Source organism: Triturus cristatus, chromosome 6 (genome assembly GCF_964204655.1).
Source record: "Triturus cristatus chromosome 6, aTriCri1.1, whole genome shotgun sequence".
In the NCBI taxonomy this organism is placed as follows: Eukaryota; Metazoa; Chordata; class Amphibia; order Caudata; family Salamandridae; genus Triturus; species Triturus cristatus.
Window position 1 is genome coordinate 1,229,443,191 of NC_140589.1, and position 23,765 is coordinate 1,229,466,955.

Here is a 23,765-nt window from a genome sequence, read left to right on the forward strand (position 1 = left end):
AGTCAATGTTAACAAATGAGCAGAATGCATTCCCAGGGAAGCTTTCCTAATGTCCTCAAGATGTTGTTAGCAAACCAGACACATGGTACATTTCGACCTAAAAAAAACACACTGGTCATTAAGGACTCATCAGTCCCTACAAATTTCCATCTAATACTGCTGATTCTTTTTCAAACCTGAACAGCTCAAAAGAACAAGTTACTTACCTTCGGTAACGATGTATCTGTAAGAAACATTAGTTAGTTAGATTCCTCACCTTAGAATATCCCCAGGCGTCAGGCTGGATCCGGAACGATTTTTCGTCAGCAATACCCCTTGCGAGTCGCTAGGCGTCGTCTGCAGCTCCGCGTCAGTCGTCGGCGTCGTGCGCCGGAATGACGTCATCGGAGTACTTAGACGCCGCCCTCGCGCGCTGACGTCAGTTCTTGTACATAGCTTTCCGCGCCAGGAACGCAGAACCATGCAAGAGACCGACACTGGTGCCAAAAAATCTAGGGCCCTGAAAAGGATAGCCTTAACCCTAGATGTCAGTTTGCAGAACGGGGAGGATGGGTGGGTCAGTGAGGAATCTAACTAACTAATGTTTCTTACAGATGCATTGTTACCGAAGGTAAGTAACTTGTTCATCTGAAAGAAACACGTTAGTTAGATTCCTCACCTTAGAATAGATACCCCAGCAATACCAACCCCGGTGGTGGGTCTGCGAACCAAGATCACACCAGAAAGTCCTGGAGAACAGAACGGCCAAAGAAGCCGTCTCTCCGGACTTGGCTGTCCAGGCAATAGTGCTTGGCAAACGTGTGCAGTGAAGCCCACGTCGCCGCCTGACAGATGTCCCGCAAGGGAACTCCCCGGCCCAGGGCAGTAGTAGCCGCTGTGGCCCGGGTGGAATGGGCCCTCAACCCAACAGGAGGGTCCTTTTTTGCCAAGGAGTAACACATTTTAATACACAACACGACCCACCGCGAGATGGTCCGTTTGTGCACCGCTTTTCCCTTCTTAGCTCCTACGTATCCAACAAAAAGTTAGTCGTCCACCCGGAACTGTTTGGTGCGGTCCAAATAAAAGGACAGCGCCCGTTTTGGGTCCAGACGGTGGAGCCTCTCTTCCTCTTTTGAAGGATGCGGAGGCGGAAAGAAGGTGGGCAACGTGACAGATTGCCCGAGATGAAATGGGGTCACCACTTTCGGTAGGAAAGAAGGACGAGGCCGGAGGACAACCTTGTCCGGATGAACAGAAATAAAGGGAGGCTTAGATGATAGAGCCTGGAGCTCACTCACCCGTGTAGCCGAGGTGATAGCAACCAGGAAAGCAGTCTTCAGGGTCAGAAGACGAATGGGACAATTGTGAAGAGGCTCAAAAGGAGCGCACATCAGAAAAGTCAGAACAAGATTCAAGTCCCACTGAGGCATTACGAAGGGGACAGGAGGGAACATGTGAGTAATGCCTTTGAGAAAACGGGAAACAACAGGACACTTGAAAAGAGAAGGCTGATCAGGAAGCCGTAAGAAGGCAGAGATTGCAGCAAGATAACCTTTCAAGGTGCCCAGAGCAGAGCCCTGCTGGGCCAAAGAAAGAAGAAAGAGTAGAACCTCAGAAAGAGGGGCGGAAAGGGGATCCACAGCCTTTGCTGTGCACCATGCCACAAATTTGTTCCACCGGCAGGCGTATACCGTCTTTGTGGAGGGACGCTTGGCTGCCAGAATGACATCTCAGACTTCAGGAGGCAAGTCAAATGGCATCAACTGCCACCGCTCAATCTCCACGCTTGGAGGTGGAGGCTGGACAGGTTCGGGTGGAGGACCGTCCCCTGCTGCTGCGACAGAAGGTCCTCCTGAAGAGGCAGTCTTATCGATTGACATACTGAGTAGCTCGGGATACCAGTACCTTCGTGCCCAATCCGGAGCCACTAAGATGACTTGGGCCCTACCCAAGGCTCTCCCCACTGCAGAAAGAGACCTTGCGCCACGTCCGAGTTCAGACGCCATTCATGATCCATCATGCACCGGCGGCTGAGTTGGTCTGCTCTGGCGTTCAGAGAGCCCGCCAGATGTTGAACCACCAAGGTGATGCCCTGGTGTTCCAGCCAGGTCCAGAGGCGCAGAGCCTCCTGACAAAGGGTCCACGACCCCACCCCGCCCTGTTTGTTGTAATACCACATGGCGGTGGTGTTGTCCGTGAACACCTGCACGACACTTCCCCGGACAGAGGGAAGGAAGGCTTTCAGTGCAAGCCGGATCACTCTCAGCTCCAAAAGGTTGATATGGAGGTGAGACTCCGCCGGAGACCAGAGTCCTCTGATCTCCGCCTCTCCCATGTGGCCCCCCCATCCCAGGAGGGACGCGTCCGTCACTACTACGTGCTCCGGTTGGGGTAGGGAGAGGCATCTGCCGCTGACCCAATCGCATTCCGTGATCCACCACTGCAACTGTTTCGCAGTGCCCTCCGAGATCAAGACATGGTCGGACAGGTTGCCTCGATGCTGGGCCCACTGAAACTTCAGGTCCCACTGCAGTGCCCGCATTCGCCAACTGGCATAATACACCAACAGGATGCAGGAGGCCATCAGCCCCAGAAGCCGCAGCACCAACCTGACCGAAACCCAAGATAGAGGCCGAAAGATGCCAATCAGAGCCTGAATATCCCAGACCCGCTGTTCCGGAGGATAAGCCCGGAACTGCACCGAATCGAGAACCGCTCCGATGAAGAGGTGCTTCTGGGAGGGACTCAGGTGTGACTTTGGCACGTTGATGGAGAACCCCAGCAAATGCAGGAGGTCGGCCGTAGTCTGGAGGTGGGAGACGACTTGCTGGGGCGAGCCCGCCTTCAACAGCCAGTCGTCGAGATGGGGGAAGACTGGAACCCCTGATCTGCGCAGATGAATTGCAACCACCGCCATCACTTTTGTGAACACCCGAGGGGCATTGGTGAGGCCGAAGGGGAGCACGGTGAACTGAAAGTGCTCCTGACCCACCGTGAACCGCAGTTAACGCCGGTGTGCCGGCAGGACGGGGATGTGAAAATAGGCGTCCTGCAAGTCCAACGCTACCATCCAGTCTCCAGGGTCGAGGGCAGCCAGAACCTGAGCTAAAGTTAGCATCTGGAACCGTTCCTTCCGGAGGAAGGCGTTGACGCTCCTGAGGTCCAAGATAGGGCGTTGGCACCCTTTGCCCTTCTTGAGAACCAGAAAGTAGTGGGAATAGCAACCACGGCCTACTTCTGGACGAGGAACGCGCTCGACGGCCTCTTTGGCCAAGAGGGCCGTAACTTCCTCCCGCAGAAGATTCAAGTGATACTCCGATATACGGTGGCACTGCGGTGGTATGGCTGGAGGGGTCATCTCGAAGGGGAGGGAGTAGCCCCTTCGGACGATTTGCAGCACCCACCTGTCCGAAGTGATGGAGCGCCAGTGGAGGAGGTGATGGCGAACTCTGCCGCCCACTGGCGTGGAATGGCCTGAAAGCTCGGACTAGGAAGGCTTTGAGGCGGATGCTGCCGGGGTGGATGTGGACTGACCGTCGCGTTGTCCTCTAGAACTGCCACGGCGGAACCCACGTCCACGACCGCGTGCAGGTTGGTTCTGCGGCCGGTGGCTAGGCGGACGTGAGGAGGCGCCCCTTCCTTGGCCACAAAAGGGGCGAAAAGCGGAAGCGTGCGGCCGTGGTGCCGAGAGACCCAAGGACGTGGCCGTAGCCCGGGAGTCCTTAAAACGAGCCAGCGCGCTATCCGCCTTCTCACCAAAAAGGCGCTATCCGCCTTCTCACCAAAAAGGCGAGCGCCATCAAAGGGCATATCCATGAGGGTACTCTGGACATCCCCTGAAAAAGACGTGGACCTCAGCCAGGCGTGGCGCCGGAGCGCCACCATGGTGGAAATCGCCCTACCCAGCGAGTCCGTGGTGTCAAGTCCACACCGTATGGCATGTCGCGCTGCATCTCGCCCGGCAGCAAGTGCCTGGGAGAGACGTGTCCGGGCCTCCACCGGACACAGTGGCAGCACGTCCTCCATTGCATCCCACAGAGAGTGGGAGAAACGGTCCAAGAGGCAAGCGGTGTTCAAAGACCGCAGGCCCAAACTCAGGGAGGAGAACAGTTTCTTGCCGTACTGGTCCAGCCTCTTGGATTCCTAGTCTGGAGGAGCGGACGGGAAGGAGGATTGGGAAGTGGAGGCCTGGATAACCAGGCTCTCAGGGGTGGGGTGTTGGGACAGGAAACTGGGGTCGCCCGGAGCAGGGCGGTGGTGCCGGGCCACGTTCCGATCCACAGGAGGAACTGTGGAGGGCTTGGACCAAGTGCCCTGCAGAACGTCGACGAGGGCCTCATTGAACTGCAGCAGAGGCTCAGTGAGGATATTAGTCCTCACGGCCACAGCAGGCAACTCGAGCCCCAGGGCTTCGGCCGCCTTGCGCAGCACCACGGAAAAAGCTGCACCTTCCTCCGAAGCCACAGTCGGAGGAGAGATGAAGCCAGCGTCCGGCGAAGTGTCCAAACCACTGGCATCCCCCAGTTCGTCTGCCCAGTCCTGTGCAAGTTGACCCTGGAGGGCCATAGGGTCCTCAGACCCCTCCCAGTCGCTCCCTTCATCCGATTCCTGATAAACAGGAGGAACTATCTGTACTGCTCGATTTTCCCGGCCCTATTGTGTTGACGGGTGATTAGTGTGACTTCAGTCTCTTACCATCCAAGTCTAAGGGTTAGAGTAGTGAATGGAGCCTATTTACTAGGCACTTCGACATGATCCTGTGTTCTTCCCCATAGATCAGGGCTTGCACACATATCCTAGGGGATAGATTCGTTAGTATTAGGGATAACCTGTCCTGTAGTGAGGGTATTTCATGGAGCCGTGCTGAATTCAGGCCTGGTAGGCCTCAAACGGGAGAGACTCCATCTTTCTTTCTGCTCCGGCAGCTTGAGATGCTTCTAGGTTAAGGGTGATGTTTTAGTTATGAGGTGTTATTCGCTTGGAGAGAACCGGTTCAGGCCAGCCCTTATCGAAAGATTGTATTTTTCTTCATGCCGAAGACACTACATCAGGCCGGCCGGCTGGGAACGTGTCCTTGGTACGGGGAGGTACAAGAATTTGGTGGGCGGCAGGTTACGGGCCGGAATTTTCCATGAGGAAATGCACCTCTATATTAGTGAAAGTCTGAGGCAGATACGGCGCACTTACTTCAGTCCGTAGGCGGCATCTAGCCGTTAGCAGTAAAGCTACTACTTATTCCAGGGAAGACAGATGACAAACTTGAAGGCGGAGAAAAAACCGAGAGACAGATACTCTTCTAGCAGCATAGCCAGAGAGGAGAGAGTAGCCGATGAGGAAGAGGTCCCAGTGACTCGGAGAAGGGAGAAGGGAACAGATCCGTGACTGCGGAGGTGTGACTTCCAGGCGAGCCGAGGCACAGACGAGAAGGGAACCTAGATGACCATTGAGTGCAGGCTACACACGACTAAGGTGATGTCGACCCCTTTCTTATTAGAGTGTACAACCTAATCTTTCACTTTTCTTTGCAGGTTATGTGTACATAGTAATGTTATGTGATTGCGTATGTAATGAGTAATAAAGTACCCAGTTTGTAGTGAATCAACATGTGCTGCGTGTTCTTGTATAAGAGGGTAGCCTATTCTTCTAGTCAGCTGTGACTTGACATGGACAGATGTTAACCCTGATCAGGTAAGTGGTAACTGAATAAGGGAGAGAGAAGCCCCTCGAACCAGAGAACAGGTTGTGCTCAAACTGGCAGTTCTTGTGTGATCTGATAAATAGTTGTATGTTATGGTAATCATAGGATGAACTTGTGCTGAGGCTGCCGTCTGGGTAGGAAGTCCTGGGTCCGTTTGGGACCGCGAGGCTGAGGCTGAGGCTGCCGTCTGGGTAGGAAGTCCTGGGTCCGTCTGGGATCGCGAGGCTGAGGCTGCCGTCTGGGTAGGAAGTCCTGGGTCCGTCTGGGATCGCGAGGCTGAGGCTGCCGTCTGGGTAGGAAGTCCTGGGTCCGTCTGGGATCGCGAGGCTGAGGCTGGAGGCTGCCGTCTGGGTAGGAAGTCCTGGGTCCGTTTGGGACCGCGAGGCTGAGGCTGCCGTCTGGGTAGGAAGTCCTGGGTCCGTCTGGGATCGCGAGGCTGAGGCTGCCGTCTGGGTAGGAAGTCCTGGGTCCGTCTGGGATCGCGAGGCTGAGGCTGCCGTCTGGGTAGGAAGTCCTGGGTCCGTCTGGGATCGCGAAGCTGAGGCTGCCGTCTGGGTAGGAAGTCCTGGGTCCGTTTGGGATTGCGAGGCCGCCACTTGTGTATTATAAGAGGTCTTGATAAATATATATATATATATATATATATATAGTAGGAATTCCCTGTCCTTAGGTGGTATATACATGTGGTTACTTACTGCGAATAGGCCCTAGGGAGGGGGTAACGTTCTGGCTGGGTTAGAGAGGCTCTGCTGAGCGGGTTCTATCTGATCCGAAGACCCAAGCAGAACATTTGGCGTCACGAACCGTTTTCGAAACCTGTGTGCGTCGTGTTGTCTCGTGTTTGCTTTCGGCGTGTGCGTGGTTTTGTTTGTATATTATTTGTGGTATAATTGTGTGTATAGTTTTTCTTCTTTCTTTTCTTTTTCTTTCTTTTCTTCTTTCTTTTTCACGATGTTTTCTAGAAAGTCTAAATCTACTTTTAAGCTGCCCGTTGATATTCCCGGATGGGATTCAACGCCTTATGAAGCCTTAGCCCGTGAGGGGCTGATTCTACTGGTTTGAGTGAGAATTGGAATTCTTCTTTGGAGCTGGCGGAGCCGGCTAATGTGATTACTTGTTTACAGAAGGCACCCGTCTCGAAGGGTGAGGAGATTCCCATTTTGGGGCGCAGAGGTTGGATTGTTCTGTCTGCGTACAGGATTCTGCATGAGAGGTTGTTGAAGCTACAGATATCTCTTAAGGATGTGGAAGCGCACTTTGTTGAGATTCAGAATTCTCATACTTTGTTGCGGTGTCAAAATAAGTTGCTTGCTGACAAACTTGAGACGTACCAAACTATTGCCGAGAGGGCGGCTGTGCGAATTGCTCGTTATAAATACAAGAATCGGCGTGGTCGGGTTTTGACGCGAAAGGTGCGTCTGGTCGTGGCGAAAGCCGGACTGGATTGGAATCCTGATGAATGGGATGGTAATATCTGGAACTCGAGTGATTCTCCTTCCTCGGGTGAGGAGTCTGCCAAGCGCGAGTCCTCTCGCTCCGGCCGTGATTGTAGGTCTGCTTCTTGCGCCTCTGATGGTGCACCCCGTGATTGCGCTCGTCCTTCGAGCGGGGTCGATGCTTCTTCCACTGATTGTTCCTCTACGTGTACTGGTCGAGCTCCTTGTGATGCTCGTCCCGCGGTCTCAGTGCATCCAGTTTTTCGTCGGAAGTTGCAGCAGTCTCCCGCTGCTCCGCAGGGTGTTTCTTTAGACTCTTTAGAGGACTTTACTCAACAAGAAATTAGTGATATTTTGCAGCGATTTCGGCAGCGAGCTGGTGAGACCTTGCTCACATGGATGGTGCGCCTTTATGAACTGGGCGCTGCTGGCATTATGTTAGATAATGGCGATTGTTTGAAGTTTTGTTCTTTGAGTTCGGATTCTACTGTACAGGATCATTTTCGTAACTATAATGGTGGTGGTCAAATTTCTTTACTTCAATTGGCGACTGAGGGTTGTAATCAAAAGTATCCTACTGAGTCTGATTGGCCTGTAAATGACAAACCGTGGTATACTTTGCGTGACGCTGCACAACGTCTCAAAGAGGAGGTGATGAAAACGGCAATTTTTCTGGGTACTGCTGACAGGTTGCTTGATGGTTTGTTGACATCTTCTGTGCGGAATCGTATCATTCGTTCTTCCCCTGTTGCCTATAAGCAGGTCATGATGACTTTATTGATTAATCAGACTGGTAACGTGTTATCTACGGTACTGGAATCGGTACGCCAACTCGGTGAGTTGGGTGAGTGGTTTAAACCTGAACGTCAGTCCCGGCCTGACACTCGTACTCCTGGTGACAATAAACTTACTAGACGTGATATCTTTTCTGGTCTTCTGGCCGATGGTGTGCGGAGGGAGGACATTGACGGTGAGACTACTGCTCGTTTGTGGGAGTTGTTTTGCAAACGTGGCTTGGATCGGAAGGAGGGTGCCCGGCGTGTTCGGACGACTGAGTGTGATCGTGGTGGTTCTGACGGTAGCGGTGATGACGACCGCCGTGGGCGCTCTGTTCGTCGTGATGATCGACGTTATGTACGTGATATGTCCCCCCGTCGTGAGAGAGACAGAGAGAGAGAGGAGGAAAGAGAAAGGGGGAGAAATGATTATGTTTACAGCAGACGTAGAGATGATAGGGATCAATCCCCTGAGTTGAGGAGGAGAGAGGATCGTCATAGTTTGGCCGATCGAAACCAGCAGTGCAATGCAGAAGACACGAATCCATTTCGTACTGGGAATGGATATGAACAGGAGGTACCGATACCTAAGAAACGTGAGAGTCTTTATCCTGATTTATCCTGGTACACAGAATGCAGTAAGCATGACTAGGAAATAGGTCAAGCTCCAGTACACAGATGGGCTCACAGAGATAATAGACCCTATGTAGATATTGATATTTATTGGAGACATCGTAATATCCAAAGGGCCCGAGCATTGGTAGATACAGGAGCGGAGGCCACTCTTATTCATGGAAAATCAAAGAAGTTTACAGGTCAGCCTTTTACAATTACCGCATTAGGTGGAAAGGAAACTCCTGCAGTTCAAACTTTACTTGAAATGAGAATAGGTAGAATCCCTAGAAAAGAATACTCTGTACTGGTGGTGCCACTCTTAGAATTCATAATTGGAATCGATATTTTGAAAGGAATGACTTTGCATTTAGATGATGGATGTTACCAATTTGGAACTACGCATTATATATCGTCTAGGCCTATACGGGTTGGTCGTTTAAGAATGCCCCCCATAAAAGTTCCTCAGGCGACAAAAGTGGTTTGTCAGAAGCAGTATCGTATTCCAGGTGGTCATGAGGAGATTAGTACCACTATTCAGGAGTTGGTGGATGCGGGTTTTATAACCCCAGTTACTTCTGCTTGGAATAATCCTGTTTGGCCTGTACGTAAGAGTGATAATTCTTGGCGTATGACTGTTGATTATCGAGAATTGAACAAACACACACCCTCTTTGACTGTTGCAGTACCGGATGTCATTACTCTAATTGAAAGAATCCAAAAACATCCAGGTACATGGTATGCGTCCATTGATATTGCTAATGCTTTCTTTTCGATTCCGATTGCCCCTGAGTGTCAGGAACAGTTCAGTTTTACGTGGAATGGGCGTCAGATGACGTTTAGAAGTCTTCCTCAGGGCTATGTGCATAGTCCTACGATATGTCACCGGCTGGTGGCAGAGCATTTGGCTGAGGTACCGGTTCATCCACAAATTCAGATGTGTCATTATATTGATGATGTTTTGATCCAAGGCGAAACACAAGAGGAAGTTCAGACCCAATTGGACAGAGTCATTGAGTGCCTGCGTGAGAAAGGTTGGGAAATCAATCCGGATAAATTACAAGGCCCGTCCCAGGCTGTAAAATTTTTGGGTATTAATTGGCATGAAGGGCACCGTGAAGTGATCCCTCAGGTTAAACAGAAAATTCTTGATTTTGCAGTTCCGAGGAATAGGAAAGAAGCCCAAAGCTTCATTGGTTTGTTTGGTTTTTGGCGTCAGCATATTCCTCATTTGAGTCAAATATTGGCCCCCTTGTACCGTGTCACTCGTAAAAAGAATGCATTTGAATGGGATAAACCACAGCAAGATGCGTTCAACCTAGCAAAAGAGGCAATTCAGCATGCTTTGGATTTATGGCCCGTACGTGATGGTGAGGTGGATTTGAATGTGTCTGTACAGGGCCTTTATGCGAATTGGAGTTTGTGGCAGAAGCAAGGCAGGAGTAGAGTGCCGTTGGGTTTCTGGACCAAAAAGTTACCTGATGCTGGTGAGCGTTATACACCTTTTGAGAAACAGTTACTTGCATGTTATTGGGCTCTGGTGGATACCGAGCAACTGACTTTGGGACATGATATAGTTTTGCGACCTGAAATTCCTATCTTGCAGTGGGTTATGAGTTCGCCAAAAACTCACCGAATTGGACATGCTCAAGAGGCGAGTGTGATTAAATGGAAATGGTATATACAAGACAGGGCACGTGTGGGACAAAAAGGAGTTGCATCTTTACATGAGCAGGTGGCGCGAGCGCCATCGACTGAGACTGAGAGTGAATGTTCCGTACCTTTAGTACAGGAGTCTCCTGTCAAGTGGGGTAGACCTTTTGATGATTTGTCCGCAGAGGACAGAAACCATGTCTGGTTTACGGATGGTTCAGCAAGGTTCATAGGGACGAAACGGCACTGGAAAGCGGTGTCCTATAATCCGATCACACAAAAACTGCTGAGCACAACTGGTGAAGGTAAGAGCAGTCAATTTGCTGAACTTTATGCTGTTTATCAAGTTCTGAAACAAGAGTTACCTGGCACATGTCATATTTTCACCGATTCTTGGTCTACTGCCAATGGACTGGCAGTTTGGTTACCGACTTGGCATTCCCATAATTGGAAATTGCATTCAAAAGAATTGTGGGGAAAAGAATTATGGCAGGAGATTTGGGAGATGCTCCCACAGAGTACTGTTACAATCTTCCATGTGGATGCTCACACCCCGATAGATTCTCTTGACAAATTTTTTCATAACATTGCAGATGAGAAATCTAAAATTGCTGAGGCAGTGGTGGACAGGCAAGATTCTGATATTGCGGGATTGGCGAAATGGGCCCACCAGAAGACAGGACATTTTGGAGAGAAAGCCACTAGCAGGTGGGCTGCTGATCGAGGAATTTATATTCCCCTAGATTTAATCAAAAATGTTATTTTACATTGTCCCATTTGTCAGCATATCAGACAGCGCAAAGTGCCCCAAATTGTTAAAGGTCATTTACATCGCGGGAAACTGCCCGCTCAAATTTGGCAGATTGATTACATCGGTCCACTTCCCATGAGTAGGAATTGTCAATATGTTTGCACTATTGTTGATACATACAGTGGCCTGTTGGTAGTCCTTCCCTGTAAGCAAGCTACCCAATTGAATACCATTAAAACATTGGAATTGATTATGATGTATTATGGTGTGCCATTCCAAATTCAATCTGATAATGCATCCCATTTTCGTGGAAGATTGGTACAGGAATTCTGTGTGGAAAACAATATTGACTGGGTATTTCATATCCCATATTATCCGCAGGCCTCGGGTCTTGTGGAGAGATTGAATGGTCTGCTGAAGGAGCAACTGCGTAAATTGACAGATGACAAGTATAAGAATTGGCGAGACTTTTTGCCCCAAGCGCTATTAATTTTGAATAATCGTCCTTTTCTAAATGCTGAATCTCCACTTATGCGTTTGTTTCCTCCGAATGTTAATGCTCAGCCAAATGAAATCAGAGAGACTGTGATGTACTGGGAAATTACTCCCGGAGCTTTGGCTCCATGTAGAGCGACCCCCAGGGTCGGCAGGTTTAGACTTGCATGCCATGGATGACACCGTTATAAAAGGTAAAGATCGGGTCATCATCGCGACCGGTGTTGGTGTTCATATACCACCCGGGAATTTTGGATTAATCGCCCCTAGATCGGGGCTGGCTGTAAAAGGCATTCAGGTGCTTGGAGGGATCATTGACAGTGATTATCAGGGAGAGATTAAGGTGCTCCTGCTGAATAGCAGTGAGGCTGACTTACTGATACATCAAACTGACCGAGTGGCTCAATTACTCATAATGCCTGTTTTCAGTGGAGACATCACAAAAGGCACTGCCCCAACTTTGCTAACTGTACGAGGCCAGAAAGGTTTTGGCTCCACAGATAACCCTGGGGCCAGGGTTTGGGTGCAGTCGCCTAAGAATCCCCCTGAACAAGCAGAGGTCATCGCCACCGGTCATGACAATACCATTTTAGTTATGAGACCAGGGAAAGATAGCTGGGAAGCGGTCCCGGCTGACAAATGTTACTTACGAGAATGAATAATGCCTGTATTTGATTCTCTTTCAGATCATTCTTTGGACTGTTGCTGCAGGATGTGTCGTCGTCGGACTATTTTCGGGTTGGTTCGACGAGAGAGGAGGGATCCCGTCAACCCGGGATGAGTTACGCACCCGAGTGTCGCGTTCCCTCGCTGCGTGGGATTCGTCATCGAACTTTTGGACCTCACTGGCGAAAAGGGTGACTCATGCCCCTCACTTCTGTTTGACGCCGATGAGATCTGTACACGACATCTTGGCGACCTGTCTGGTTGCTGTCCCTGCTTCGCTAGAAACTTTGACTCATATTTTTAATATTTCAAAGGCTCGCCCCAATGTTCTTCTGGGCGATTTTGCCACCCATGCGTATTGCCCCTTATGTACTGAACTACCAGACCAGATACCCCCCATCCAGTCCCAAATAGTTACCTATAATATCACACAAGGAGATTTGTGTTTTTTCCTTACGTGTAATCCTGGTGCAATTTCTGAATGTCTGCGTCTAAAATTGAAAGGTGCTACTTCCTTTACCCTTCATGAGCGAACTTTGTGCTTTCAAAGGACACCGAAAACATGTGCTTCTGTCCAGAACAATATGACTTGCAAGAGTTTGGTAGTTACCCCCAGTCATTATCGCACGATGTTACTACCTGCCGGATGGCTTTTCTCATGTGGTAATACTTCCTGGCCATATGTCCCCGCAAATATTTCTGGAGGCCCTTGTGCCATTACGAGACTCAGTTTACTGATGTTCTCGTCACATCCGAATGCCAATTCTCGTGTGATTCGAGATACAGTGATGTTACAGGAGGATTGTGACTCGTCTTTGCATTTATTAAGTCTGAATACCTTAGCCTGGCTATTTCATTTATTGGTGTTCCTGCTTTGGCGGTTTATAATGCCAAATCTATTGGGAAAATGGCCTGTTGGATGGTAAAATCCATTAATCATACTTCTACAGTCCTGTCTGACATGCTGTTAGACGCCCAGGGTGAACGCAGAGCCATCTTGCAAAATCGAGCGGCCATTGATTATCTTTTGCTTAAACATGGACACGATTGTTCTGATTTTGAGGGTCTTTGTTGTTTTAACTTGTCTGATCATACACAATCCATTCGCGCTCACATTGATAAGCTACATGACTTGACAGAAGAAGTTAGAAAACACATTGACCAGGGCTGGTTTGACTGGCTCTTTAATTGGTTACCTGATTTGTATCTGTTACGTCAAATATTAGGAGGTATTCTGATTACCATCGCTGTTTTGATTTCTATCTGTTGCTTTATTCAGTGTATTCCTTCACTACTTCAATTCTGCACATTTGGTACTAGACATAGATCAGTTAGCTTTGTTTCATATTATTCTTCCACAGATGTTAGTTCTGTTTAATGAATGTATAATAGACTGAAGTCAAGGGTGAAATGTACTGCTCGATTTTCCCGGCCCTATTGTGTTGACGGGTGATTAGTGTGACTTCAGTCTCTTACCATCCACGTCTAAGGGTTAGAGTAGTGAATGGAGCCTATTTACTAGGCACTTCGACATGATCCTGTGTTCTTCCCCATAGATCAGGGCTTGCACACATATCCTAGGGGATAGATTCGTTAGTATTAGGGATAACCTGTCCTGTAGTGAGGGTATTTCATGGAGCCGTGCTGAATTCAGGCCTGGTAGGCCTCAAACGGGAGAGACTCCATCTTTCTTTCTGCTCCGGCAGCTTGAGATGCTTCTAGGTTAAGGGTGATGTTTTAGTTATGAGGTGTTATTCGCTTGGAGAGAACCGGTTCAGGCCAGCCCTTATCGAAGGATTGTATTTTTCTTCATGCCGAAGACACTACATCAGGCCGGCCGGCTGGGAACGTGTCCTTGGTACGGGGAGGTACAAGAATTTGGTGGGCGGCAGGTTACGGGCCGGAATTTTCCATGAGGAAATGCACCTCTATATTAGTGAAAGTCTGAGGCAGATACGGCGCACTTACTTCAGTCCGTAGGCGGCATCTAGCCGTTAGCAGTAAAGCTACTACTTATTCCAGGGAAGACAGATGACCAACTTGAAGGCGGAGAAAAAACCGAGAGACAGATACTCTTCTAGCAGCATAGCCAGAGAGGAGAGAGTAGCCGATGAGGAAGAGGTCCCAGTGACTCGGAGAAGGGAGAAGGGAACAGATCCGTGACTGCGGAGGTGTGACTTCCAGGCGAGCCGAGGCACAGACGAGAAGGGAACCTAGATGACCATTGAGTGCAGGCTACACACGACTAAGGTGATGTCGACCCCTTTCTTATTAGAGTGTACAACCTAATCTTTCACTTTTCTTTGCAGGTTATGTGTTACATAGTAATGTTATGTGATTGCGTATGTAATGAGTAATAAAGTACCCAGTTTGTAGTGAATCAACATGTGCTGCGTGTTCTTGTATAAGAGGGTAGCCTATTCTTCTAGTCAGCTGTGACTTGACATGGACAGATGTTAACCCTGATCAGGTAAGTGGTAACTGAATAAGGGAGAGAGAAGCCCCTCGAACCAGAGAACAGGTTGTGCTCAAACTGGCAGTTCTTGTGTGATTTGATAAATAGTTGTATGTTATGGTAATCATAGGATGAACTTGTGCTGAGGCTGCCGTCTGGGTAGGAAGTCCTGGGTCCGTTTGGGACCGCGAGGCTGAGGCTGAGGCTGCCGTCTGGGTAGGAAGTCCTGGGTCCGTCTGGGATCGCGAGGCTGAGGCTGCCGTCTGGGTAGGAAGTCCTGGGTCCGTCTGGGATCGCGAGGCTGAGGCTGCCGTCTGGGTAGGAAGTCCTGGGTCCGTCTGGGATCGCGAGGCTGAGGCTGCCGTCTGGGTAGGAAGTCCTGGGTCCGTTTGGGATCGCGAGGCCGCCACTTGTGTATTATAAGAGGTCTTGATATATATATATATATATATATATATATATATATATATATAGTAGGAATTCCCTGTCCTTAGGTGGTATATACATGTGGTTACTTACTGCGAATAGGCCCTAGGGAGGGGGTAATGTTCTGGCTGGGTTAGAGAGGCTCTGCTGAGCGGGTTCTATCTGATCCGAAGACCCAAGCAGAACATTTGGCGTCACGAACCGTTTTCGAAACCTGTGTGCGTCGTGTTGTCTCGTGTTTGCTTTCGGCGTGTGCGTGGTTTTGTTTGTATATTATTTGTGGTATAATTGTGTGTATAGTTTTTCTTCTTTCTTTTCTTTTTCTTTCTTTTCTTCTTTCTTTTTCACGATGTTTTCTAGAAAGTCTAAATCTACTTTTAAGCTGCCCGTTGATATTCCCGGATGGGATTCAACGCCTTATGAAGCCTTAGCCCGTGAGTGGGCTGATTCTACTGGTTTGAGTGAGAATTGGAATTCTTCTTTGGAGCTGGCGGAGCCGGCTAATGTGATTACTTGTTTACAGAAGGCACCCGTCTCGAAGGGTGAGGAGATTCCCATTTTGGGGCGCAGAGGTTGGATTGTTCTGTCTGCGTACAGGATTCTGCATGAGAGGTTGTTGAAGCTACAGATATCTCTTAAGGATGTGGAAGCGCACTGTTGAGATTCAGAATTCTCATACTTTGTTGCGGTGTCAAAATAAGTTGCTTGCTGACAAACTTGAGACGTACCAAACTATTGCCGAGAGGGCGGCTGTGCGAATTGCTCGTTATAAATACAAGAATCGGCGTGGGCGGGTTTCGACGCGAAAGGTGCGTCTGGTCGTGGCGAAAGCCGGACTGGATTGGAATCCTGATGAATGGGATGGTAATATCTGGAACTCGAGTGATTCTCCTTCCTCGGGTGAGGAGTCTGCCAAGCGCGAGTCCTCTCGCTCCGGCCGTGATTGTAGGTCTGCTTCTTGCGCCTCTGATGGTGCACCCCGTGATTGCGCTCGTCCTTCGAGCGGGGTCGATGCTTCTTCCACTGATTGTTCCTCTACGTGTACTGGTCGAGCTCCTTGTGATGCTCGTCCCGCGGTCTCAGTGCATCCAGTTTTTCGTCGGAAGTTGCAGCAGTCTCCCGCTGCTCCGCAGGGTGTTTCTTTAGACTCTTTAGAGGACTTTACTCAACAAGAAATTAGTGATATTTTGCAGCGATTTCGGCAGCGAGCTGGTGAGACCTTGCTCACATGGATGGTGCGCCTTTATGAACTGGGCGCTGCTGGCATTATGTTAGATAATGGCGATTGTTTGAAGTTTTGTTCTTTGAGTTCGGATTCTACTGTACAGGATCATTTTCGTAACTATAATGGTGGTGGTCAAATTTCTTTACTTCAATTGGCGACTGAGGGTTGTAATCAAAAGTATCCTACTGAGTCTGATTGGCCTGTGAATGACAAACCGTGGTATACTTTGCGTGACGCTGCACAACGTCTCAAAGAGGAGGTGATGAAAACGGCAATTTTTCTGGGTACTGCTGACAGGTTGCTTGATGGTTTGTTGACATCTTCTGTGCGGAATCGTATCATTCGTTCTTCCCCTGTTGCCTATAAGCAGGTCATGATGACTTTATTGATTAATCAGACTGGTAACGTGTTATCTACGGTACTGGAATCGGTACGCCAACTCGGTGTGTTGGGTGAGTGGTTTAAACCTGAACGTCAGTCCCGGCCTGACACTCGTACTCCTGGTGAGAATAAACTTACTAGACGTGATATCTTTTCTGGTCTTCTGGCCGATGGTGTGCGGAGGGAGGACATTGACGGTGAGACTACAGCTCGTTTGTGGGAGTTGTTTCGCAAACGTGGCTTGGATCGGAAGGAGGGTGCCCGGCGTGTTCGGACGACTGAGTGTGATCGTGGTGGTTCTGACGGTAGCGGTGATGACGACCGCCGTGGGCGCTCTGTTCGTCGTGATGATCGACGTTATGTACGTGATATGTCCCCCCGTCGTGAGAGAGACCGAGAGAGAGAGGAGGAAAGAGAAAGGGGGAGAAATGATTATGTTTACAGCAGACGTAGAGATGATAGGGATCAATCCCCTGAGTTGAGGAGGAGAGAGGATCGTCCTAGTTTGGCCGATCGAAACCAGCAGTGCAATGCAGAAGACACGAATCCATTTCGTACTGGGAATGGATATGAACAGGAGGTACGAATACCTAAGAAACGTGAGAGTCTTTATCCTGATTTATCCTGGTACACAGAATGCAGTAAGCATGACTAGGAAATAGGTCAAGCTCCAGTACACAGATGGGCTCACAGAGATAATAGACCCTATGTAGATATTGATATTTATTGGAGACATCGTAATATCCAAAGGGCCCGAGCATTGGTAGATACAGGAGTGGAGGCCACTCTTATTCATGGAAAATCAAAGAAGTTTACAGGTCAGCCTTTTACAATTACCGGATTAGGTGGAAAGGAAACTCCTGCAGTTCAAACTTTACTTGAAATGAGAATAGGTAGAATCCCTAGAAAAGAATACTCTGTACTGGTGGTGCCACTCTTAGAATTCATAATTGGAATTGATATTTTGAAAGGAATGACTTTGCATTTAGATGATGGATGTTACCAATTTGGAACTACGCATTATATATCGTCTAGGCCTATACGGGTTGGTCGTTTAAGAATGCCCCCCATAAAAGTTCCTCAGGCGACAAAAGTGGTTTGTCAGAAGCAGTATCGTATTCCAGGTGGTCATGAGGAGATTAGTACCACTATTCAGGAGTTGGTGGATGCAGGTGTTATAACCCCAGTTACTTCTGCTTGGAATAATCCTGTTTGGCCTGTACGTAAGAGTGATAATTCTTGGCGTATGACTGTTGATTATCGAGAATTGAACAAACACACACCCTCTTTGACTGTTGCAGTACCGGATGTCATTACTCTAATTGAAAGAATCCAAAAACATCCAGGTACATGGTATGCGTCCATTGATATTGCTAATGCTTTCTTTTCGATTCCGATTGCCCCTGAGTGTCAGGAACAGTTCAGTTTTACGTGGAATGGGCGTCAGATTACGTTTAGAAGTCTTCCTCAGGGCTATGTGCATAGTCCTACGATATGTCACCGGCTGGTGGCAGAGCATTTGGCTGAGGTACCGGTTCATCCACAAATTCAGATGTGTCATTATATTGATGATGTTTTGATCCAAGGCGAAACACAAGAGGAAGTTCAGACCCAATTGGACAGAGTCATTGAGTGCCTGCGTGAGAAAGGTTGGGAAATCAATCCGGATAAATTACAAGGCCCGTCCCAGGCTGTAAAATTTTTGGGTATTAATTGGCATGAAGGGCACCGTGAAGCGATCCCTCAGGTTAAACAGAAAATTCTTGATTTTGCAGTTCTGAGGAATAGGAAAGAAGCCCAAAGCTTCATTGGTTTGTTTGGTTTTTGGCGTCAGCATATTCCTCATTTGAGTCAAATATTGGCCCCCTTGTACCGTGTCACTCGTAAAAAGAATGCATTGAATGGGATAAACCACAGCAAGATGCGTTCAACCTAGCAAAAGAGGCAATTCAGCATGCTTTGGATTTATGGCCCGTACGTGATGGTGAGGTGGATTTGAATGTGTCTGTACAGGGCCTTTATGCGAATTGGAGTTTGTGGCAGAAGCAAGGCAGGAGTAGAGTGCCGTTGGGTTTCTGGACCAAAAAGTTACCTGATGCTGGTGAGCGTTATACACCTTTTGAGAAACAGTTACTTGCATGTTATTGGGCTCTGGTGGATACCGAGCAACTGACTTTGGGACATGATATAGTTTTGCGACCTGAAATTCCTATCATGCAGTGGGTTATGAGTTCGCCAAAAACTCACCGAATTGGACATGCTCAAGAGGCGAGTGTGATTAAATGGAAATGGTATATACAAGACAGGGCACGTGTGGGACAAAAAGGAGTTGCATCTTTACCTGAGCAGGTGGCGCGAGCGCCATCGACTGAGACTGAGAGTGAATGTTCCGTACCTTTAGTACAGGAGTCTCCTGTCAAGTGGGGTAGACCTTTTGATGATTTGTCCGCAGAGGACAGAAACCATGTCTGGTTTACGGATGGTTCAGCAAGGTTCATAGGGACGAAACGGCACTGGAAAGCGGTGTCCTATAATCCGATCACACAAAAACTGCTGAGCACAACTGGTGAAGGTAAGAGCAGTCAATTTGCTGAACTTTATGCTGTTTATCAAGTTCTGAAACAAGAGTTACCTGGCACATGTCATATTTTCACCGATTCTTGGTCTACTGCCAATGGACTGGCAGTTTGGTTACCGACTTGGCATTCCCATAATTGGAAATTGCATTCAAAAGAATTGTGGGGAAAAGAATTATGGCAGGAGATTTGGGAGATGCTCCCACAGAGTACTGTTACAATCTTCCATGTGGATGCTCACACCCCGATAGATTCTCTTGACACATTTTTTCATAACATTGCAGATGAGAAATCTAAAATTGCTGAGGCAGTGGTGGACAGGCAAGATTCTGATATTGCGGGATTGGCGAAATGGGCCCACCAGAAGGCAGGACATTTTGGAGAGAAAGCCACTAGCAGGTGGGCTGCTGATCGAGGAATTTATATTCCCCTAGATTTAATCAAAAATGTTATTTTACATTGTCCCATTTGTCAGCATATCAGACAGGGCAAAGTGCCCCAAATTGATAAAGGTCATTTACATCGCGGGAAACTGCCCGCTCAAATTTGGCAGATTGATTACATCGGTCCACTTCCCATGAGTAGGAATTGTCAATATGTTTGCACTATTGTTGATACATACAGTGGCCTGTTGGTAGTCCTTCCCTGTAAGCAAGCTACCCAATTGAATACCATTAAAACATTGGAATTGATTATGATGTATTATGGTGTGCCATTCCAAATTCAATCTGATAATGCATCCCATTTTCGTGGAAGATTGGTACAGGAATTCTGTGTGGAAAACAATATTGACTGGGTATTTCATATCCCATATTATCCGCAGGCCTCGGGTCTTGTGGAGAGATTGAATGGTCTGCTGAAGGAGCAACTGCGTAAATTGACAGATGACAAGTATAAGAATTGGCGAGACTTTTTGCCCCAAGCGCTATTAATTTTGAATAATCGTCCTTTTCTAAATGCTGAATCTCCACTTATGCGTTTGTTTCCTCCGAATGTTAATGCTCAGCCAAATGAAATCAGAGAGACTGTGATGTACTGGGAAATTACTCCCGGAGCTTTGGCTCCATGTAGAGCGACCCCAGGGTCGGCAGGTTTAGACTTGCATGCCATGGATGACACCGTTATAAAAGGTAAAGATCGGGTCATCATCGCGACCGGTGTTGGTGTTCATATACCACCCGGGAATTTTGGATTAATCGCCCCTAGATCGGGCTGGCTGTAAAAGGCATTCAGGTGCTTGGAGGGATCATTGACAGTGATTATCAGGAGAGATTAAGGTGCTCCTGCTGAATAGCAGTGAGGCTGACTTACTGATACATCAAACTGACCGAGTGGCTCAATTACTCATAATGCCTGTTTTCAGTGGAGACATCACAAAAGGCACTGCCCCAACTTTGCTAACTGTACGAGGCCAGAAAGGTTTTGGCTCCACAGATAACCCTGGGGCCAGGGTTTGGGTGCAGTCGCCTAAGAATCCCCCTGAACAAGCAGAGGTCATCGCCACCGGTCATGACAATACCATTTTAGTTATGAGACCAGGGAAAGATAGCTGGGAAGCGGTCCCGGCTGACAAATGTTACTTACGAGAATGAATAATGCCTGTATTTGATTCTCTTTCAGATCATTCTTTGGACTGTTGCTGCAGGATGTTTCGTCGTCGGACTATTTTCGGGTTGGTTCGACGAGAGAGGAGGGATCCCGTCAACCCGGGATGAGTTACGCACCCGAGTGTCGCGTTCCCTCGCTGCGTGGGATTCGTCATCGAACTTTTGGACCTCACTGGCGAAAAGGGTGACTGATGCCCCTCACTTCTGTTTGACGCCGATGAGATCTGTACACGACATCTTGGCGACCTGTCTGGTTGCTGTCCCTGCTTCGCTAGAAACTTTGACTCATATTTTTAATATTTCAAAGGCTCGCCCCAATGTTCTTCTGGGCGATTTTGCCACCCATGCGTATTGCCCCTTATGTACTGAACTACCAGACCAGATACCCCCCATCCAGTCCCAAATAGTTACCTATAATATCACACAAGGAGATTTGTGTTTTTTCCTTACGTGTAATCCTGGTGCAATTTCTGAATGTCTGCGTCTAAAATTGAAAGGTGCTACTTCCTTTACCCTTCATGAGCGAACTTTGTGCTTTCAAAGGACACCGAAAACATGTGCTTCTGTCCAGAACAATATGACTTGCAAGAGTTTGGTAGTTACCCCCAGTCATTATCGCACGATGTTACTACCTGCCGGATGGCTTTTCTCATGTGGTAATACTTCCTGGCCATATGTCCCCGCAAATATTTCTGGAGGCCCTTGTGCCATTACGAGACTCAGTTTACTGATGTTCTCGTCACATCCGAATGCCAATTCTCGTGTGATTCGAGATACAGTGATGTTACAGGAGGATTGTGACTCGTCTTTGCATTTATATTCCAAGTCTGAATACCTTAGCCTGGCTATTTCAATTATTGGTGTTCCTGCTTTGGCGGTTTATAATGCCAAATCTATTCGGAAAATGGCCTGTTGGATGGTAAAATCCATTAATCATACTACTACAGTCCTGTCTGACATGCTGTTAGACGCCCAGGGTGAACGCAGAGCCATCTTGCAAAATCGAGCGGCCATTGATTATCTTTTGCTTAAACATGGACACGATTGTTCTGATTTTGAGGGTCTTTGTTGTTTTAACTTGTCTGATCATACACAATCCATTCGCGCTCACATTGATAAGCTACATGACTTGACAGAAGAAGTTAGAAAACACATTGACCAGGGCTGGTTTGACTGGCTCTTTAATTGGTTACCTGATTTGTATCTGTTACGTCAAATATTAGGAGGTATTCTGATTACCATCGCTGTTTTGATTTCTATCTGTTGCTTTATTCAGTGTATTCCTTCACTACTTCAATTCTGCACATTTGGTACTAGACCTAGATCAGTTAGCTTTGTTTCATATTATTCTTCCACAGATGTTAGTTCTGTTTAATGAATGTATAATAGACTGAAGTCAAGGGTGAAATGTACTGCTCGATTTTCCCGGCCCTATTGTGTTGACGGGTGATTAGTGTGACTTCAGTCTCTTACCATCCAAGTCTAAGGGTTAGAGTAGTGAATGGAGCCTATTTACTAGGCACTTCGACATGATCCTGTGTTCTTCCCCCTAGATCAGGGCTTGCACACATATCCTAGGGGATAGATTCGTTAGTATTAGGGATAACCTGTCCTGTAGTGAGGGTATTTCATGGAGCCGTGCTGAATTCAGGCCTGGTAGGCCTCAAACGGGAGAGACTCCATCTTTCTTTCTGCTCCGGCAGCTTGAGATGCTTCTAGGTTAAGGGTGATGTTTTAGTTATGAGGTGTTATTCGCTTGGAGAGAACCGGTTCAGGCCAGCCCTTATCGAAGGATTGTATTTTTCTTCATGCCGAAGACACTACATCAGGCCGGCCGGCTGGGAACGTGTCCTTGGTACGGGGAGGTACAAGAATTTGGTGGGCGGCAGGTTACAGGCCGGAATTTTCCATGAGGAAATGCACCTCTATATTAGTGAAAGTCTGAGGCAGATACGGCGCACTTACTTCAGTCCGTAGGCGGCATCTAGCCGTTCGCAGTAAAGCTACTACTTATTCCAGGGAAGACAGATGACAAACTTGAAGGCGGAGAAAAAACCGAGAGACAGATACTCTTCTAGCAGCATAGCCAGAGAGTAGCCGATGAGGAAGAGGTCCCAGTGACTCGGAGAAGGGAGAAGGGAACAGATCCGTGACTGCGGAGGTGTGACTTCCAGGCGAGCCGAGGCACAGACGAGAAGGGAACCTAGATGACCATTGAGTGCAGGCTACACACGACTAAGGTGATGTCGACCCCTTTCTTATTAGAGTGTACAACCTAATCTTTCACTTTTCTTTGCAGGTTATGTGTTACATAGTAATGTTATGTGATTGCGTATGTAATGAGTAATAAAGTACCCAGTTTGTAGTGAATCAACATGTGCTGCGTGTTCTTGTATAAGAGGGTAGCCTATTCTTCTAGTCAGCTGTGACTTGACATGGACAGATGTTAACCCTGATCAGGTAAGTGGTAACTGAATAAGGGAGAGAGAAGCCCCTCGAACCAGAGAACAGGTTGTGCTCAAACTGGCAGTTCTTGTGTGATCTGATAAATAGTTGTATGTTATGGTAATCATAGGATGAACTTGTGCTGAGGCTGCCGTCTGGGTAGGAAGTCCTGGGTCCGTTTGGGACCGCGAGGCTGAGGCTGCCGTCTGGGTAGGAAGTCCTGGGTCCGTCTGGGATCGCGAGGCTGAGGCTGCCGTCTGGGTAGGAAGTCCTGGGTCCGTCTGGGATCGCGAGGCTGAGGCTGCCGTCTGGGTAGGAAGTCCTGGGTCCGTCTGGGATCGCGAGGCTGAGGCTGCCGTCTGGGTAGGAAGTCCTGGGTCCGTCTGGGATCGCGAGGCTGAGGCTGGAGGCTGCCGTCTGGGTAGGAAGTCCTGGGTCTGTTTGGGACCGCGAGGCTGAGGCTGCCGTCTGGGTAGGAAGTCCTGGGTCCGTCTGGGATCGCGAGGCTGAGGCTGCCGTCTGGGTAGGAAGTCCTGGGTCCGTCTGGGATCGCGAGGCTGAGGCTGCCGTCTGGGTAGGAA

The 23,765-nt window shown here is 48.5% G+C and overlaps 2 protein-coding genes across 9 annotated transcripts in view; one reads left to right on the forward strand and one right to left on the reverse strand.

Moving 5' to 3' along the window:
* The window catches only part of TULP4 (TUB like protein 4), a 787,154-nt gene that overhangs the window by 402,900 nt on the left and 360,489 nt on the right, over positions 1 to 23,765 (reverse strand). The gene's annotated exons all lie outside the window — the stretch shown is intronic.
* The window catches only part of LOC146821219 (uncharacterized), a 119,891-nt gene that overhangs the window by 19,452 nt on the left and 76,674 nt on the right, over positions 1 to 23,765 (forward strand). The window contains exon 2 of one of the 7 annotated variants that reach the window (XM_085612153.1): positions 12,090 to 14,446. The exons of the other annotated variants lie outside the window; for them this stretch is intronic. Within the exon in view, the coding sequence (XP_085468279.1) occupies positions 12,090 to 12,995 (906 nt within the window). The 3' untranslated portion in view covers positions 12,996 to 14,446. Of the gene's footprint in view, positions 1 to 12,089; positions 14,447 to 23,765 lie in introns of those variants that run through there. 7 annotated transcript variants of the gene reach the window in all.